Here is a 21,484-nt window from a genome sequence, read left to right as displayed (position 1 = left end):
TGTGTGAAAATCTGATGATGTTTTGGGTCATATTTATGCAGAAATATAGAAAATTCTAAAGGTTTCACAAACTTTCAAGCACCACTGTATATCAACCAAGTCCTGTCAGAGATGCTCTCAGAATCACTAAGAATAAATAACAAATAACTCTCATTAATCATTTGCTTTAATCAGTGACAGTGTGTGACAGAGTGCTTTAATCATACAACGGAATTTTCAAGACAACATTGCTGAGATTCATGAATCAATTTTTACCATCTGCTTTATTCTGGAAGAAAACTCTGAGGAAAACTCTTGAGAACTCTGCGGAAACACACACACAGACATGGGGGAGAATATGCACAGAAAGTCCACACAAGTGGAACTAAATCAGGGACCCTGGAGCTGTGAAACCGACATGCTGTGCATATTATCATCATGGGGATGTCAAAATATCACCACCACAGCTGCAGCTCATTCAACAGTGATACAAGAAACTGCCTGAAGATATTTTTGAAGGCATTGGTGTATGAGAAAAAAGGTTCCATAAAACATTCTTAGGTTTGTGCTTCTGGAGCAGCCATTTAAATGTTCTATGTAGAACTGATTGAACATTAATTCTTTATTACTTAAAATACAGTACTCTGCAAAAGTCTGAGGCACTTGCAATGAAATGCTGTCGAGCAAAGATGCCTTCAAAAATAATTACATTAAAATGTTTCTTCATTAACATTAAAAACCAAAAAACAGATCAACTGTGAGCTACTGCTCACGTGCGTATCCTCCCCCTCTCGCTTATATCAGAATGCAAGCAATCGAAGGAATAGGATACTTATTATGAACGTTGACTTTAACAAATAATTAACCCTGAAACAAGTAAGTAAAGAGCAGTGTCTCTCCCCAGGGATTTCAAATAGCATCCTGGTAAACTGTCATTTTTTAAAAAGCATTTTGTTTCTTGAAATAGCGTCAAAATCCACCCTATATGTTTCATAAATACATTCAGTCGGTAAACAGGAAGTCGATGTGCGACAGACCTGAAAATGGTATACACGGTATAGAACCCAAAGCTAAAGCTCAGTACCAAATATCAAGCAGTTGTGATTTGTAGTTACTGAGAAAAGTGTTATGAAAATTTTGTAACTCCACCTTATATGTTTCGTAAATACATTCAGTCTGTAAACAGGAAGTCGATGTGTGACAGACCTGAAAATGGTATACATGGTATAGAACCCCAAGCTGAAGTTTGGTACCAAGTGGCTATGATTTGTGGTTGCTGAGAAAAAGGGTGTTTCAGACAGACGACGATATGGATGGATGGACAGAGGTAAACCAGTATCCCCCCCCCCGGGGGTATTAAAAAAAAAAACAGTCTCAGGTCCAGTGAGTGCAGTTTTAAAAGGAAATGAGCTGCAAGTTTTACTGAGCATTTTACAGAACCAGCCACAGTTCTTCTGGATACCTTGCCACACTTCCTTCTTATTTTGTAACAAATCCCAGCAGCCTTCATCATGTTCTTGTCTGAAAAGTGGTCTGTTATGTAACATGTTGCTTTCTTGACTGACAAACATTTTTCTTTAACATTTAATTTTGTACTGGAAAACTAATCTTTGGAAATCTAAAGTGTTTCTTTCCTGGTTCCATAATGTCGACGTCATAAAAAAAAGGTCTATAAGAAATTTTGTATGAAAAAAATTAAGGTGCTAAAGACTTTTGCACATACTGTATTATTTATTTAACAAAACAATACCAGACTTGCCAACCCTGAAGAGAAATACTGGGTAGAGTCAGAAGTGAAACTCTTCGTCTGTTGCGGCTCAAACCATTGGAATGCATCCATTACTTTCTAATTACAATTACCAGAAAAAACTATCAAGTGGCCAGAATGTTGGTGTATCTTCAATTAATAACTGATGTTAATGATATAGTTTCTCAAAAAGTCAAAGTCCTTCCTGTGCCAGGACTTGGTCTTCCCAGGCAGTCTCCTGTCCCAGTAGGCGCATTAGAAATAAACTTGCCTTGCCTTGATCTCCGTTTCAATAGCCCTCGGCCTCTCACCTATTATACAGCTAGGGTTACAGTGGGGGCTTAGTCCTCTGGTAACCGCAAGAGTTTGACCCCCCACTCACATCTGTATTGCAGCGTGCCTTGCCAGATGACAGTAGATACCATTTTTATGATAGTCTTTGGTATGACCTGACCGCAAGTAGAACTCATGATCTCCTGGTCGAGAGGTGGGCACGCTAACCACTAGGCCAACTCGCAGCACTTATCGTTTATAGGTGGCATATATACTTATATACTATAAGTGATGGCATGGGTGCAGTGGTTAGCACGGTCACCTCACAGCAAGAAAGTTCCATGTTCAAACCTCATGGCCAACAGGGGCCTTTCTGTACAGAGTTTGCTCCTCAAGTCAGTGTATAGTGGATGGGTTCCCTTTTGAGTCTGGTTCCTCTCGAGGTTTCTTCCTCACGTTGTCTGAGGGAGTTTTTCCTTGCCACCGTCGCCCCAGACTTGTTCATTGGGGATAGAGTAGGGATAAAATCAGCTCATATTTTAAGTCGTTCAAATTCTGTAAAGCTGCTTTGCGACAATGTTTATTGTTAAAAGCGCTATACAAATAAACTTGACTTGACATAGTGCCGGTCCCAAGCCCAGCTATACTGATGAGGGTTGTGTCAGGAAGGGCCTTCAGTGTAAAACCTACTCCAAATCAAATATACAGATCATAAATTGGATGATTTGCTGTGGTGACCCCAAATGGGAGCAGCCAGAGGAAGAAAAAAAATGATATACTTATCTAATCTTAGCCACGTCAAACATTAATGACTTCAAAACATTCTCCATTTAGTTTGACAAAGTGAGGATGCTATATCAGCACGTCTTTCAAGTGAGAAAAATCATACTGAGTGACAAAATCAGCAGCCAAAACATTACTAATGTGAGACGAGGGGAAGAAAGAGGCTTCCAAGAGGTGTTTAAAGCATTTACTTTATGTAACTGTCAATTGTTCCTGATTTATTTTCATTGATAAGTTCATCCAGTGTTCGAAATACCCGTCTGCAGTCTGCATTTTGCAGAATGATTTTCAAGATTGCAGAAGAAAAATTAAACAACCTGCAATTTTGCAGAATGAAAAAATCAGGCTCGGGATTCAATGGTTCTCAATTTAGCAAACTAGCGGTGCTGTAAATAAACTGAAACCTGCGCCGCGCGAACCTGATGGCGTTTTCCAGGTCAAAGTTGAGCAATATTTACATAATACCGACGAAAGGCGACGACAACCAAATGAGGGCAGTTGCCATTTTCCAATGTAAGATTTCGGCACTTTTAATACCCGCCGGGAGGACCCGACAACTACCTCGGCAGTGTTCGGCAATTTCTGCCATGCATCTCCTAGAATTCAATGCGGCACAGCAAACATGGCTCCCAAGAAGAGGATTGTTTCTTCGGGGCAAGAGTCCGACAAAAACGCCAAGAAAACAAGGACGATTTTATCGTATCTCTGCAAAACCGGCAGCCAGCGTGACTCCAACAACAACAGATCGCGTGTCCGCGAGGGTGACAAAAATGAAGACGGGATCTGGTTCAGAAAGCGAAGACTCTGACTAGTTCTTATCTTGCATACATATATATTGGTAAATTGTACTATAGGTTTGTATATATTGTATTGTTGAATCATGCACAATTATACTGATATTATATCCTTTTTGAAGACAGCAACAGTATTTTACCTTTATTCATAGATACTTTTGAATATTTTGTTTTCTCATACCAAGCTACACTAATACATGTTTTGTGTACATGTTCTATTTTTTTTTTTTTTACTAGTGCTGTCTTGCCTGTGGTGCAGACTAGCACAAAGTAAAACAGTTGCCCTGTAAGACAAAGCTCATAGGTTCAGTTCTGTAGCTCTCAGTAGTTCTGTAGCTCTCAGTTCTGCCGTGATTAGTTTGCACCCAGTTCTCTGTTGTTAGTTTAGAGCAGTGAAGCCCCTGCAGTAGTTCTCAGTTCAGTTCATGGCCTTGCACTTTAGAAGCCAGGCAAACACCATGAACCCAAACGTCTTTCCATTTGCCAGTTGGGTTTTATTCCTTAATGGCATCAATTCTTTGCATCATCGTAAGATGTAACAGAGTGTAGAATTGAAACCTTGCTTTTAATTTAAAACTACAGGTTGCAGATGCAAACACTGTGATTGAAGTACATTTTGGGCAACAATCTACTGTTCAAGCTAGAAACTTAATCTTGACAAAATGTAACATGACGTGTAACATGAAAATGAATGTTTTGTTTCTTGAAGAACAGTTGTGTTCTATTTTTTATTGTGGTGATGCCTTTATTAGTATGTTGTGTGGAAGGATAATGTGTGGGTGTGATAACTAGTACATTTATGAATTAGTTGGTATACTTCAAGTTGCAGTAGCCCGTAGTGTCAGGGCGAGGGGGACGAAAGACCTGTGGAGGTATCATGGAATGATAACTTTGCTGCAGAGAAGGATCTGTGAAGACTGAAATTAAAAATAGTGAGAGAATAAAGAATTACAGTAATGCTATGAGTTGTAAAGCTAGATATGATGTAAATATAGGCATTATTAGGTTGAGAAGGGTGTAGTATGGAGGCTTGTGTATTTGCAGAAAATATTTCCAAATTGCAGAACAAAATTTTGACATTCTGCAATATTGCAGAACACTGGAAAAAAGTATTTCGACCACTGTCATCTGTCCTATTTTTGTTGAGGGGACAAACAAAAGATTGCTCTTTTGCCATATTATTACATTACATTACATTACAGGCATTTAGCAGATGCTCTTATTCAGAGCAACGTGCCATGTACCCAGAGCAGCCTGGGGAGCCATTGGAAGTTAGGTGCCTTGCTCAAGGGCACTTCAGCAATTTCTGCTGGTCCAGAGAATCGAACCAGCAAATTTTGGTTCCAAAGCTGCTTCTCTAACCATTAGGCCATGGCTTCCCCTATAGAATATGGTACGGTATCAGTATTATGACTGATATTTTGTAGCATTGTACTTTGATTAAACGGGATTAAAATGTGGCGCTCTTGCATGAAATGTGTGAACATTGGCACGTCTGGAATACAAAAATAATACTGTAAAATTGTAAGAAATTAAAGCATTCATCACTCATATTTATGTTGATTCAGGAGTGTGCTCTGTTGCTGTTACCGTTAAAAGTGTTCAATTACTGTACATCAATTTATCATGCCATCATTTTACTGAACAGCACTCCATTCCTCTTGATTAGTTGTACTTCGCAGTTCCTACCACAATATCTTGCACTTGTTTTGACCTGGCACTGCATCAAGAACCGTCATTCATGTATAGCTGATATAACCACATGAGTTCTGGATTACTTTGGCAAACCTTTCTCCAGCACTACAATACAGAGTTACAGCTACAAATGCCAGTTAAAACTTTACTGTGCAAAAAGGAAGCCTTATGTTGACTGTGTCCAGAAGTGCCGTCGACATCTCTCGGCTTGGAGGCAGCTGGGATGGATCACCACATAGTGGAAACATGCATTGTGGTCAGAAGAATTGGTATTCCAAGTCTTTTTTGAAAGAAATGAACGCTATGTGCTCTGGACCAAAGACAAAAAGGACCATCCAGACTGTTACCAGCAACAAGTCCAAAAGCCAGGGTCTGTCATGGTATGGGGTTGTGTCAGTACCCTTGGCAAAGGTAACATACACTTCTGTGATGTCAGCATTAATGCAGAAAAGTACACTGAGATTTTGGAGCAACATACTGTATGCTACCTTCAAGACGACATCTTTTCCAGAGATTTTTCAGTAAGACAATGCAAAACCACATTCTGCTCACATTACAAAGGCATGGCTGTGGAAGGAGAGGGTGCCTGTCCCTATAAAAATATGGCAGTGATGAACCCGTACTGTTGCACACTTTAAGACCTGTTTGCAGGAAGAATGGGACAAAATAACACCTGAAACATTTCATCACTTAGTGTCTCCAGTCCCTAACCATCTTTTAAGTGTTGTGAGAAGGAATGGCAACATTATAAAGTGGTAAATGCTTTACTGTCCCAACTTTTGAAAAGAAAATGTGCTGCAAGAATCAAAATTGAAAAAAAAAAATCAAGAGGTACAAAATCAAATAAATGTGCTATTGTATTGTTTTGAATGCAGTACAGGCCAAAGATTATTTACAAATCATCGCTTTTGGGTTGGCGGCACGGTGGTGTAGTGGTTAGCACTATTGCCTCACAGCAAGAAGGTTTTGAGTTCGAGCCCAGCGGCCAACGGGGGTCTTTCTGTGCGGAGTTTGCATGTTCTCCCCGTGTCCGCGTGGGTTTCCTCCGGGTGCTCCGGTTTCCCCCACAGTCCAAAGACATGCAGGTTAGGTTAACTGGTGTCTCTAAATTGACCGTAGATGTGAATGTGAGTGTGAATGGTTGTCTGTGTCTATGTGTCAGCCCTGCGATGATCTGGCAACTTGTCCAGGGTGTACCCCGCCTCTCGCCCATAGTCAGCTGGGATAGGCTCCAGCTTGCCCGCAACCCTGCACAGGATAAGCGGCTGTGGATAATGGATGGATGTTTTCGGGTTTAATTTCAACACATCATTTTAGCTTTTTCTGATTTGGGGTCATATTTTTATGAATTATAAGACACTTCATGTCTTAAAGTAATGATGGATGTTGTTTCTCTTTACTTAGTTGAGCGGTTCTTGACATAATATGGATTACTACAGTTGTGGGATAGGGCTATATACTGTATTTTTTATGATTTACTATTTGATCTTAAACGCATTAAGAAGGCAAGAAACTCGTCCACTAATTAACTTTTTGACGAAGCACAGCTGTTAATTGAAAAGCATTCCAGGTGACGGCCTCATGAAGCTGGTTAAGATAACGCCAATAGTGTGCAAAGGGTCATCAAGGTAAACACTGGCTACTTTGAAGGATCTAAAATATGGAACTTTTTAAAACACTTGCTTTCTTTACTACATAACACTATATCTGTTCCAGATGTTATTTCACAGTTTTGATGTCTTCCATATTGTTCTACAGTGTCGAAAATAGTCAAAATGCAGAAAAAAAACCCCAATAAATGAGTGGGTGTCCCCAAACTTTTGACTTTACTGTACATGCACACATGCTGCTCGCTTTTATAAATCAGATGAGAGGATGCTTTACTGAAAGCAGACATTAGGTAACTCAGCAGACAATTATGTTGAATTTACACGCTCATGAATTAACAGGAGAGGAGAAGAGAGGAACATCGTGTGCGAACAGCCTCCTGCAGCATCAAATAACGCCAGGGGTGGCAAAAACGAGAGCCAACGTTGTGGTGAAATCCCATTCTGTATTACTTTGCCAACCCTAATGTAATCAAAGAGCAATGACTTCCATCTTCAATGATGGAAAAGCATGGAGCTTGGCAGACTTCCACCTCAAAGTGTGGAACACATCAGCTTCAACTAAGTGCCATAACTGGTGAAAAGAAAACATTGTTTATTGAATCGAGAAGACAATGAAAGAGAGACTTCAGCTGATGCTTCAGGAAACACACAAGCCACTTGAAAGGAATTTGTAAGGTGTCTGATTATGGTTCACGATTTTATCGGACTTTTGACAGCGTAATTGCTGTCAAAAATTATTTGTTTTTGTTTGACTTGGTATGGTGCAGTGGTTTGATATTTTTGGCTTGCTAACTCACATTTAATTTCTTTACTTACTCTGTTTTATTTCAGAGTAAGTGTGTGTGTGTGTGTGTGTGTGTGTGTGTGTGTGTGTGTGTGTGTGTGTGTGTGTGAGAGAGAGAGAGAGAGAGAGAGACAGAGAGAAGGAGAGAGAGAGAGAGTGGGAGACACAGGCAAACCTGGCTACCTAGGAGGACAGGTTGTGCTTGCAATGCAGTGAGGGTGAGACATATTTCCTCACTGAACGCAATAACTATACATCAATTCAAATATATATTTCCAAAAATTCAGCCAAATTATACAAGTTCTGGCGATTGAAAGAGGAAAGCAAAGCTCCCATTTTCACTGGGAGAGCAGACAAACTGTGCCAGGTGACATGCACAGTACCCGCTGTTATGTCACAAATTGAAGTGAGTGTAGCGTACCCTTCAGACTGTAGTGTATTTTCTTAAAGGCATTAATTATGATCAGTATTAGTTTGCATTTCCTGTGAGTCAGGTCAAGTCAGGAGACCTGCTACTGGTATCTTGTAATCCAGTACGACCTACTGCAGGGTCGGGTACTCGGCGACGAAACCATCTCCCCCACCGACTCCTTGGAGTATGTGAGAAGGGTGGATGGGAGTGTTGTAGTTGAGTCACTAAACCTCGAGTCTGAGTCCAGTCTCAAGTCCCCGGTGTTCAAGTCTGAGTCAAGTCCAAGTCATTAAAGAAAATTTCGAGTCGAGTCCGAGTCGAGTCCACTATTGATCCGAGTCGAGTCCGAGAACAAGACTCCAATTGCACCATTTAACAGTGGCTATTGCTACCTTTATGTGAAAGCATCTCTGCTACTGTGTTGGAGTAACGTTCCTGCTCGACTGCCCCATTTTAGTTAACAGGCTACAGATAAAAAGCTTGTTCATTGCTCAGCAAACCCTGCCCACTATCAACAGGGCAAATAACATGAGAGAGGGTTAACACTATCTAGTTCATCGGTCAGCAAGCAAGCCTCGCTATCAACAGAGCAATGAACATAGTGTGTCACTTCCTTCTCTGGGTGGAGTCTTGCCAAATGACGACTGAAGTTCAAGGTTGTCTCCTCGATAGTTGTTCTACATATGGAACATATTAGCAGTGCATTTTTTCCCACTGCACGAGAAGTCTGTATAAGCAAAGCGGACAATCGTAGGAGCGTTCTCTCCAGGCATTTTAGTGCCATTAACATTAATTTGTTCCTGAACATGACGTATGAACAGGTGAATGTGCGTTCTCTTGCACAAAATTAGGATAAAAATTAATGTAGATATAAATATCTTATGCCAAATTATTTTGGCATGTTACAAAAAATAAAGAAAATATCTGAGTCCTCATGTCCAATTCACGAGTCCGAATGCAGTTAATGCACGAGTCCAAGCCCAAGTTATCAGTGCTTAAGTCCAAGTCAAGTCAAGAGTATTTAAAATAAGGTCATGAGTCAGACTCGAGTCTAAGTCCTGGACTTGAGTACTACAAGCCTGATGGATGGACACCCTGATGGACTTAAATACAAGATCCATCTAAAGGGCGTCAGCTCTGGACAGACGACGACAGCCATCCAGCAACTTCTTTGAGGTGATTGCACAGTGGCGCCCCTTCAAGTATTTTATCCTTCAGTTTCTCAGTGAAGTGCCTTTAAGGACAAGGCATGCTGAAGCTGAACCTAATGTATATACAGTATATTATTATTATTATTATTATTATTATTGATTGAAAATGTTACAGTTTTAGCTAGCTGAGGCTAACCATATACGAGTGCACCTCAAGCAGTTAGAATATCATGAAAAAGTTCATTTTTTGTCATATTCAAAAAGGTCAACTTTCATATTATTACATGTAAAGTGAAATATTTCAAGCTATTTTTGTTTTAAATTTTGATGAGGATGGCTTATTGCACATGAAAATCAGAAATCCAGTTTCTCAAATCATTAGAATATCTCCTAAAATCAATCAAAAAAGGATTGACATGACAGAAATGTCCAACTTCTGAAAAATATGTTCATTTATATATTCAATACTTGGTTGGGGCTCCTTTACCACAAATTACTGCATCAATGCGGCGTGGCATGGAGGCGATCAGCCTGTGGCACTGCTGAGGTACTACTGAAGCCCAGGTTGCTTTGATAGCGGCCTTCAGCTTGTCTGTATTTTTGGGTCGGGTGTTTATCTTCTTCCTCTTGACAATACCCCATAGATTCTCTGTGGGGTTCATGTCAGGCGACTTGGCTAGCCAACCAAGCACAGTAATATCATTGTAAATAAACCATTTCATAGTAGTTTTGGCACTGTGGGCAAGTGATGAGTCCTGCTGGAGAAGGAAATCGGCATCTCCATAAACCTTGTCAGCAGATAGAAGCATGAAGTGCTCTAAAATCTCTTGGTAGACAGCTATGTTGACCTTGGACTTGATAAAACACAGTGGACCAACACAAGCAGATGACAAGGCACCCCAAATCATCACAGACTGCGGAAACTTCACACTGGACTTCAAACACCTTAGATTCTGTGCCTCTCTACTCTTCGACCAGACTCTAGGACCTTGATTTCCAAATGAAATGCAAAATTTACTTTCATCTGAAAAGAGGACTCTGGACCACTGAGCAACGGTCCAGTTCTTTCTCTCCTTAGCTCAGGTAAGACACTTTTGACATCGTCTCTGGTTCAGGAGTGGCTTGTTATTAGGAATGCGACAGTTGTAGCCTCTTTCCTGAAGACGTCTGTGTGTGGTAGCTCTTGATACACTGACATCAGCCTCAGTCCACATCTTGTGAAACTCACCAAGTTCTTGAATTGACTTTTCTTGACAATCCTCTCAAGGCTGCAGTCATCCTTGTTGCTTGTGCACCTTTTCCAGCCAGCCTTTTCAGCAATCAGGGTTGTGAAAAATCCGCGGATCTGCGGAATTCCGCGAATTTGGCCGCCAAAAATATCATTTTAGTAAATCATATAATTTTGCAATAAAAATTGGGGGGGAGTAGGTTTCTTTTGCAACAATGACAGACCGGTTTATGGCATTTGCGCCATGCTTACAAACCACGGCACGAACCTTGTGCTCTTTAAACACGCTTTCGATATCAACGGTTTTGAAAGGAGAATTTTGCGGTATGTCCGTGTCACGGAGGGACATCGTTCAGAGGGAGGACGGTGAGACCGACGATGTCAAAAACATTTGCCAAGGAAAACGGCATCAAAAATCCATGGAATTGGCGATGGCTGGAGTTTAAAGTCGGTAGTGAATGAGCACATACGGAAGATAAAAGAACCGGGGAAAGCTTACTGCAACTTGTGCCATCAGGATGTGAAGTACGGTTCTGGTGGAAGAACGCGTTTGGTTGACCATGTTAAAGGAAAAAAACATGCGGAATTGGTGAAATTGAAGCTGTTGAACTATAGATTACCAAGTAGACCATCTTGTTCACATTTATATATTCAATTTATAATAATAATAATAATAATCTCATCTCATCTCATTATCTCTAGCCGCTTTATCCTTCTACAGGGTCGCAGGCAAGCTGGAGCCTATCCCAGCTGACTACGGGCGAAAGGCGGGGTACACCCTGGACAAGTCGCCAGGTCATCACAGGGCTGACACATAGACACAGACAACCATTCACACTCACATTCACACCTACGGTCAATTTAGAGTCACCAGTTAACCTAACCTGCATGTCTTTGGACTGTGGGGGAAACCGGAGCACCCGGAGGAAACCCACGCGGACACGGGGAGAACATGCAAACTCCGCACAGAAAGGCCCTCGCCGGCCCCGGGGCTCGAACCCAGGACCTTCTTGCTGTGAGGCGACAGCGCTAACCACTACACCACCGTGCCGCCCAATAATAATAATAATAATAATAATAATAATAATAGTTCAAATTAAATGGCATGGTTGAGAAAATATTTGCTTTCAGGAGATGCTTCAAATCTATCAATTTACACAAAATCTGTTCAGCTTCTGGGGCCCTGCGGGCCCCAGGCCCCCTTTTTTTTTTTTAAAAGATTTTTGTCATTTCTATTTCACAGCCCTGAGCAATGACGTTCTGTGGAGGGTGTCAGTCCTGTGGAGGGTGATCATCTTATGGACAAGTGTCAAGTCAGCAGTCTTCCCCATGATTGTGGTTGCATGTACTTAACTAGACCAAGAAATGCACAGTATTTATACTGTTTTACTCAAACTCGAAATGAAATACTCATATTTTGAATTTTTTTCTCTTTTTTTTGTGCTGTAGGCCATTATCAAAATTAAAATAGAAAAATGCTTGAAACCTTTTAGTTTATGTGAAATTAATCTAGTATTAAATCTATTAAATTTTCACTTTCTTCAATAACTGATGGAAAATATTGAACTTTTTTGCAATATTCTAATTGTACAACCCCGATTCCAAAAAAGTTGGGACAAAGTACAAATTGTAAATAAAAACGGAATGCAATAATTTACAAATCTCAAAAACTGATATTGTATTCACAGTAGAACATAGACAACATATCAAATGTCGAAAGTGAGACATTTTGAAATTTCATGCCAAATATTGGCTCATTTGAAATTTCATGACATCAACACATCTCAAAAAAGTTGGGACAGGGGCAATAAGAGGCTGGAAAAGTTAAAGGTACAAAAAAGGAACAGCTGGAGGACCAAATTGCAACCCATTAGGACAATTGGCAATAGGTCATTAACATGACTGGGTATAAAAAGAGCATCTTGGAGTGGCAGCGGCTCTCAGAAGTAAAGATGGGAAGAGGATCACCAATCCCCCTAATTCTGCGCCGACAAATAGTGGAGCAATATCAGAAAGGAGTTTGACAGTGTAAAATTGCAAAGAGTTTGAACATATCATCATCTACAGTGCATAATATCATCAAAAGATTCAGAGAATCTGGAAGAATCTCTGCGCGTAAGGGTCAAGGCCGGAAAACCATACTGGGTGCCCGTGATCTTCGGGCCCTTAGACGGCACTGCATCACATACAAGCATGCTTCTGTATTGGAAATCACAAAATGGGCTCAGGAATATTTCCAGAGAACATTATCTGTGAACACAATTCACCGTGCCATCCGCCGTTGCCAGCTAAAACTCTATAGTTCAAAGAAGAAGCCGTATCTAAACATGATCCAGAAGCGCGGATGTCTTCTCTGGACCAAGGCTCATTTAAAATGGACTGTGGCAAAGTGGAAAACTGTTCTGTGGTCAGACGAATCAAAATTTGAAGTTCTTTATGGAAATCAGGGACGCCGTGTCATTCGGACTAAAGAGGAGAAGGATGACCCAAGTTGTTATCAGCGCTCAGTTCAGAAGCCTGCATCTCTGATGGTATGGGGTTGCATTAGTGCGTGTGGCATGGGCAGCTTACACATCTGGAAAGACACCATCAATGTTGAAAGGTATATCCAGGTTCTAGAGCAACATATGCTCCCATCCAGACGACGTCTCTTTCAGGGAAGACCTTGCATTTTCCAACATGACAATGCCAAACCACATACTGCATCAATTACAGCATCATGGCTGCGTAGAAGAAGGGTCCGGGTACTGAACTGGCCAGCCTCCAGTCCAGATCTTTCACCCATAGAAAACATTTGGCGCATCATAAAACAGAAGATACGACAAAAAAGACCTAAGACAGTAGAGCAACTAGAATCCTACATTAGACAAGAATGGGTTAACATTCCTATCCCTAAACTTGAGCAACTTGTCTCCTCAGTCCCCAGACGTTTACAGACTGTTGTAAAGAGAAAAGGGGATGTCTCACAGTGGTAAACATGGCCTTGTCCCAACTTTGAGATGTGTTGTTGTCATGAAATTTAAAATCACCTAATTTTTCTCTTTAAATGATACATTTTCTCAGTTTAAACATTTGATATGTCATCTAAAGTGGTGCTTGAAAGTTTGTGAACCCTTTAGAATTTTCTATATTTCTGCATAAATATGACCTAAAACATCATCAGATTTTCACACAAGTCCTAAAAGTAGATAAAGTAAGTTAAACAAATGAGACAAAAATATTATACTTGCTCATTTATTTATTGAGGAAAATGATCCAATATTACATATCTGTGAGTGGCAAAAGTATGTGAACCTCTAGGATTAGCAGTTAATTTGAAGGTGAAATTAGAGTCAGGTGTTTTCAATCAATGGGATGACAATCAGGTGTGAGTGGGCACCCTGTTTTATTTAAAGAACAGGTCTCTATCAAAGTCTGATCTTCACAACACATGTTTGTGGAAGTGTATCATGGCACGAACAAAGAAGATTTCTGAGGACCTCAGAAAAAGCGTTGTTGATGCTCATCAGGCTGGAAAAGGTTACAAAACCATCTCTAAAGAGTTTGGACTCCACCAATCCACAGCCAGACAGATTGTGTACAAATGGAGGAAATTCAAGACCATTGTTACCCTCCCCAGGAGTGGTCGACCAACAAAGATCACTCCAAGAGCAAGGTGTGTAATAGTCGGCGAGGTCACAAAGGACCCCAGGGTAACTTCTAAGCAACTGAAGGCCTCTCTCACATTGGCTAATGTTAATGTTCATGAGTCCACCATCAGGAGAACACTGAACAACAATGGTGTGCATGGCAGGGCTGCAAGGAGAAAGCCACTGCTCTCCAAAAAGAACATTGCTGCTCATCTGCAGTTTGCTAAAGATCATGTGGACAAGCCAGAAGGTTATTGGAAAAATGTTTTGTGGACAGATGAGACCAAAATAGAACTTTTTGGTTTAAATGAGAAGTGTTATATTTGGAGAAAGGAAAACACTGCATTCCAGCATAAGAACTTTATCCCATCTGTGAAACATGGTGGCGGCAGTATCATGGTTTGGGCCTGTTTTGCTGCATCTGGGCCAGGACGGCTTGCCATCATTGATGGAACAATGAATTCTGAATTATACCAGTGAATTCTAAAGGAAACTGTCAGGACATCTGTCCATGAACTGAATCTCAAGAGAAGGTGGGTCATGCAGCAAGACAACAACCCTAAGCACACAAGTCGTTCTACCAAAGAATGGTTAAAGAAGAATAAAGTTAATGTTTTGGAATGGCCAAGTCAAAGTCCTGACCTTAATCTAATGGAAATGTTGTGGAAGGACCTGAAGCGAGCAGTTCATGTGAGGAAACCCACCAAGATCCCAGAGTTAAAGCTGTTCTGTATGGAGGAATGGGCTAAAATTCCTCCAAGCCGGTGTGCAGGACTGATCAACAGTTACCTGGAATGTTAAGTTGCAGTTATTGCTGCACAAGGGGGTCACACCAGCTACTGAAAGCAAAGGTTCACATACTTTTGCCACTCACAGATATGTAATATTGGACCATTTTCCTCAATAAATAAATGACCAAGTATAATATTTTTGTCTCATTTGTTTAACTGTGTTCTCTTTATCTACTTTTGGGACTTGTGTGAAAATCTGATGATGTTTTCGGCCATATTTATGCAGATATATAGAAAATTCTAAAGGGTTCACAAACTTTCAAGCACCACTGTATGTTCTATTCTGAATAAAATATGGAATTTTGAAACTTCCACATCATTGCATTCCATTTTTATTTACAATTTGTACTTTGTCCCAACTTTTTTGAAATCGGGGTTGTATGTGATGCACTAAGGTTAAGGTTTTTTTTTTTTTTATTTGTAATTTCAACCATATCCAGCTGGTACAGTAGACAGTTAAAATGAAACAATGTTTCTCCAGGACCATGGTGCTACATTAAATATCACAGGACTACAATCTACAATACAACATGAAGTGCAAGAGTGCAACACTGCATACAATCAACGACACAATAGACAGGCAATAAACGACACAAACAACATAAGGTGCAGAACTGAGTGTGCATATTGAGGTAGTATATGAAAAAGGGAATAAATAAATGTAAACCTTGTGTGTGTGAGAGAGAGACATTGTAAACATTGTAAAACAATAGTGCATTATTGTCCACTGTGCAAAGATTACAGTGTGAGTGGTGTGTTCAACAGTCTGTGAGAATCAGTCCAGTCCCTCAGAGTTGAGGAGTCTGATGGCATGTGGGAAGAAACTGTTACAGAGTCTGGCTGTGAAGGACCGAATGCTTCGGTACCTTTTTCCAGATGGCAGGAGGGTGAAGAGATTGTGTGAAGGTTGTGGGGGGTTGGCCACGATGCTCATAGCTTTCCTGATGCAGCGTGTGGTATAAATGTCCGTGATGGAGGGAAGAGAGACTCCAATGACCTTCTCAGCTGTCCTCACGATCCGCTGTAGGTTCTTGCGATCTGAGACGGTGCAATTCCCAAACCAGACCATGATGCAGCTGCTCAGAATGCTCTCACTAGACCCTCTGTAGAATATAGTAAAGATTGGTGATGCGAGATGGGTTTTCCTCAGCCTCCGTAGGAAGTAGAGGCGCTGCTGGGCTTTCTTGACAAAGGAGTTGGTCTTGAGGCACCAGGTGAAGTTCTCCACCAGATAAACACCAAGGACATTATTGACATTCTCCATGAGTGAGCCGCCGATGTACAGTGGAGAGTGGTCACTCCGTGTTCCTCTAAAGTCAACAACTATCTTTTGTTTCGTCCACATTCAGAGACAGGTTGTTGACTCCGCACCAGTCTGATAGCAGTTGCACCACCTCTCTGTATGCTGATTCGTCGTTCTTACTGACGAGAACTAGTATAGTGTGTCTACTTTCAGCCTTCGGTGTCTGTGCTTTATAAAATACACTTCACTCTGTTTTATGGTCTCATTTAGCTGATTGTCTCTGCACAGCTTTTTTTTTGTTCGTGTATTTACAGAACGGAAATAACCATCCTCAATGGCAAAAAACAGACTCCATTAAAGTGAAGCTGGCTCAGTAGAAAAGAGATTTATAGTGTTGCATTATTGAAGGAAATTATTTAATGTCACTTTTGTACTCTTTATTCCACTACTGTCTATAGTGTAGTGAGAACTGGATCCTATTTGAATGTCTTCTCTAATGCTTTCAATGCTTCATCACTCCCTGATTTATGCCTCTGCTCCACTGCCACTTTGTCAGTGTTTCAAATTTTGTCTCCTGTTTGTCTTGTTCAGATGAACTAGCCGAGAGACAATACGATTTTCAGAGATGTTTTCCAGACATCATATTGTTTCCAGTATTAAACGTGATGGTGAAAGCTGCTTTCAGAGTGTGTTTGATTCTGAGATTCTCCTTTATCTGACCCGATTTAACAATCCATCTTCTGCCTCTATAGTTTGTCTTGAGATGAGTAATGTGTACAAAGAACATTTTCATTGGTCTTTTATTTTGCACTGTTCTATTGTACAGCTGTTGTTTCGAAAATGGCTTGACAATTTATTTAGACTGTTGCATTGGAGGTTCTTGTTCAATCATGAGCTGTTATTGACTGTGCAGAATTCTGAGACAGTTCTGCATGTTCTCCCCATGTCTGTATGGGTTTCTTCAGGGTTCTCTGGTTTTCTCCCATTTGTTGTACCAAAAAAGATGCTGGTAGATGGGTTGCCTACTCCAAATTGCCTCTAGGTGTGAATGTGTACATTGGAAAATTTGTCAGATGTGGTTGGTTGGCTTGATGTGTCCTTGGGGAAACACATTTCTTTCTATCCACATTCACTGGATATGAGCAATCACATGCTCTGATTGGCTACTCTACTACAAGGCTATCAGCTCATATACAGTGAGTAGCGAAAAACAAAATGGCAGAGCGTGTTGCTGAACCAACTGAGGACGAAATAAAAACTCTACTCAAAAACAAAACCCTAAAAATTACAAAAAAAGCAAGAAGATATGGAATTAAAATATTTCACGGTAAGAACGTATCTTTTTTATTTTTCAAGAATTATTATTATAGCATTTTCCACAAACTGCTCCTGTCATTTCGCTGGTTTGTTTACATTCTTCATCTTTAAGCAGTAAAATCTGTTGATTTTTTTTTTTTAGACTGGTTCAAAAGTTCAAAGAAGGTTGAAAATTACGTCACTGAAATGTCCAAGGAAGAATTAAATAAATGTCTAAAGCTATTCTATACCTCGGCACGACAGCAAGGCGGCACTTTCTACAAAAAAAAAAACAACAACACTCAAGTCAATTCGTGCAGCCATCCATAGGTTAAGAAGTCCGCCTACGCGGAAATGATTTTGTCGGACGTTTTGTATAAAGTTTTTATTCATCAAGTTTGCAAAAAAAAAAAGCTCTGTTTCTCAAAATCCAGTGAATATGGATAGAATCAAACAATTATTCCACTCAATCTCATCGTACATGTCTTATAGCCAACTCAGTGCTCCATGCCTCATCAGCTATCAGCTCATGTACAACTTGATTTTGTGGACGTTTTGTATAAAGTTTTTATTCATCAAATATAATAAATCAATATATAACAGTTGCTTTTTGACAATCAGTGTGTTGATACCTTTCAGTGCAATCACAATGAAAATACAAAGAATGTGTGCAAAAGAGAAACATATTTCAGTTCAGGAAAGCCTGTCGTTTTCAGAGCTTCCAAGTATTAACCTAATAACGCAAGTTAAACAATGTCTTTTCAAGAACATCTCATCATTACCCACCTAATTGGAATACCAATAGTATTAAATTAAGATCACACCAATATCAGGCTTTTTATATATTATAGCCAACTCACCTCTGTCTGTGTTGGGGACACCAAGGTCAATGGTTGGGACTGAAGGATCAGCATGATCACTGTAGTACTCCAGATGTGAAGCTTGTTTCTCCCATGTCTTCTTCACCACAGGGACTATATCAGATCAGGAAGCAAAGGAGTCAATACCAGCATCCCAGGTTTGGAAAAATCATCCAACACTTGAGATTTACTGGTGTTGTAATAGTGTCTACTCAAGAGTCGACAGACATGAAAATTTACTGCAAGTTTACTGTAATGACTTATGACAGAACAACACATTTAAACATCTCTTGAATAGAGGCTCTTGAATAATATTGGTTCTCGAATAGTACTGATAAATAATAATTATTTACACTAAATGATTAGGAATTTAATTATTATGAATTATTTTATCTTCTCATGCATCAGTGGAGGAGTTTGTCTCTCCTGCAGGTCATGCATTTAGTTGTATTTCAGAGGAAAAAAACAAAGAAACAAAAATCAAAAGTGCTCGGAGAGCACAATATCCCCTGCTACAATATATCGCAAACAAAATTGCAGTATGCGTATTACTGTCCTATAACAAAGCCTTTTGCCAAGTTTTGTGAAATTCCTTCAAAAATTGCGAGAAGAGTTGATTTCAGAAGGCGAGAACTCTTTCTGGGACGGAAGGACAGACAGACAGACAGACAGACAGACAGACAGACAGACTTCGCCACAACATAATCCCCCTTCGGGCCAGAGGGGGATAAAAAACCACAAGTGAAGATTGGTTGAATGCTGTAATGGATTTCTCTTTTCCAGTGGAAAGACAACATAACAACAAAGGACATAATATTAAAAGTAGGTTTGCAGGTGTAAATATATCCATAAATACATATATGAGTCCTGGATGAAGGTCCTATTGGTCCTGTATATCCAGATCTGTAGAGTTGTTGGTCTTGACAGAGGTTTTTAGGTCAAGAGGAGCCTCGAAATTGAATTTCAGGTCCAGTTTAGCCCAATGTTGATCTAGTCTGCGCTCAAACGAGGGGATACTGGGGGCGGAGATAAAATGCACCCATGGAATAGCTCTCTGGGAAGCTATTTCATGGGTTTACAATGCGTTGCGTGACGCTGTTCCGCTTGACAGTAGTTTTGCACCTCAGCTTGTTCAGTTTCATACTGTTACCTCGGGTTCTGCTGCTATCTACCACTACCAGGGTGGGCATCACGTCTCTGTCATACACTCCAGTCAGCATCTTGTACCTTTCTATCATATCTCCTCTGTATCTAAGAGTGGGTAGGTTGAGCTTTTGTAGTCTCTCCTTCTAACTCATGCCTTTCAATAATGGTATTAGTCTGGTGGCTCGTCTTTGCATGTTCTCAATAGCTTCAATGTCCTTTTTTAGTGATGGGCTCCATACAGCATTTCCATACTCCAAATGAAGTCTCACCACATCGGCTCTTGAAGGTGTTCTCATATAGGTAAGTAAAACTCTGTCTTATTAGCCCCATCATGTTCCAGGAGCAATAGTTTGAAGTTAGGATTTTCGTTAAGATCATCTATCTTGCATTGAGAAATGTTCTTTTTGAATTGACTAACAATTCTCTCATGAATTTATAAGATGCAAGTGAAGAAATGTACAAGATGCAGACAAATGAGTGAGTCATGTCCCATCCTTTCTTGCAAAGACTGAGCCTTTGGTGCATGTTCCTTTTATACCCAATCATTACATTACATTACAAGCATTTAGCAGACGCTCTTATCCAGAGCGACATACAACGTACCCAGAGTAGCCCAGGCAGCAGTTGGGAGTTAGGTGCCTTGCTCAAGGGCACTTCAGCCATTCCTGCTGGTCCAGGGAACTGAACCAGCAACCTTTTGGTCCCAAAGCTGCTTCTCTAACCTTTAGGCCATGGCTTCCCCCCATCATGTTACCCATGAACCTGCTTATTGTGGAATATTCCAAAATGGTGTTAGTTGAATATCTTACAAACTTTTCAGCCTTATTTTTGCCTCTGTCCCAACTTTTTTTGAGTGTGTTGCAGGCATCAAATTCTAACTTTGTTTATATTTACAAAATAAAACTAAATTGGTCAGTAAAACTATTGAAAATATTTTCTTTGTACTTTTGTCAGTTAAAGAAAGCTTCATGTGAATGAACAAATCACAAGAATTTGTTTTTATTGCATTTTGGGAAATATCCCAACTGTTCTGGAAATGGGGTTTGTAGATTAGGAGCGATGGGCCATATGATTTTCGAACCAAAAAATATTCCATGTAGCATGGCCAAAGTTTCAACGTCATTTGGCGAGGCAGTGTTGAGATACTCAAAATTCAGCATGTGATCAAAAGTCCTGCCCTGGGTCTGCACAATGGGTGCTAATAGCCAGGTGTAGACACTTCGAAATTAAGAGACAATAATTAAAACTGCACTTTTATCCGTGGTACAGTTTAGGTAAAGTTTAGGAACTTGGTAATCTTGCATGATTTAATTGTATATTGTAATGGCAGATTGTTGCACAGATGTGGTAGCCTCTGCTTTAACATTCATTTGGGGATCATCAGAAGAATGAAAACTTGGATTGTGATGTAGAGTATGATCCAAGAAGATTAAAAAATAATAAAGAAGAAAGTCTAGACCTGATCCCTGGCAAACACCTTGAGCAACAGCAGCAATGACAGATTTGTGTTGAGAAACAAAGTGATATTCGTGAGGAAAATATCTGTAAAACAAGACACCTGATACCAGACATGAAATGAGTATATAATTAATCAAAAGCAGCTGAGATCAAGAATGAGGAGAAAGTTCAGGACCATGGAGTTAGTAAACTGATAATTTAATGCACATGATAGAACAATCAGTGCTGTGTCAGGAATGAAAAACAGCTTGAAATAATTTCACAAGGATAACTGTTATCTAATCAGATTTGTTAAATGTGTGACTACAACACCCAACACCTAAAACATCCATCCGTCCATCCATCCATCCATCCATCCATCCATCCATCCATCCATCCATCCATCCATCCATCCATCCATTATCTACAGCACTTATCCATCAAGGTTACGGGGAAGTTGGAACCAATCCAAGCTGACTCTGGGTATAGCCTGGGTAGGTCACTAACCCAATGCAGGGCTACCACAGAGATAAACAACCATTCACACTCACATTCACACCTATGTGCAATTTAGAGTAGCCAGTTGATCTCATCTGCATATTTTTGGAATACAGTGTAGAATCTGC

At 40.2% G+C, this 21,484-nt stretch overlaps 1 protein-coding gene across 1 annotated transcript in view; it reads right to left on the bottom strand.

The window, feature by feature from the left end:
* The window catches only part of b3glcta (beta 3-glucosyltransferase a), a 456,351-nt gene that overhangs the window by 59,571 nt on the left and 375,296 nt on the right, over positions 1-21,484 (bottom strand). The window contains exon 12 of the mRNA XM_060943556.1: positions 18,276-18,389. Within this exon, the coding sequence (XP_060799539.1) occupies positions 18,276-18,389 (114 nt within the window). The remainder of the gene's footprint in view (positions 1-18,275; positions 18,390-21,484) is intronic.

Source organism: Neoarius graeffei, chromosome 17, assembly GCF_027579695.1.
Source record: "Neoarius graeffei isolate fNeoGra1 chromosome 17, fNeoGra1.pri, whole genome shotgun sequence".
Classification (NCBI taxonomy): Eukaryota; Metazoa; Chordata; class Actinopteri; order Siluriformes; family Ariidae; genus Neoarius; species Neoarius graeffei.
Note: the sequence above shows the minus strand (reverse complement) of the source record. Positions and strands in the feature narration are given on the sequence as shown.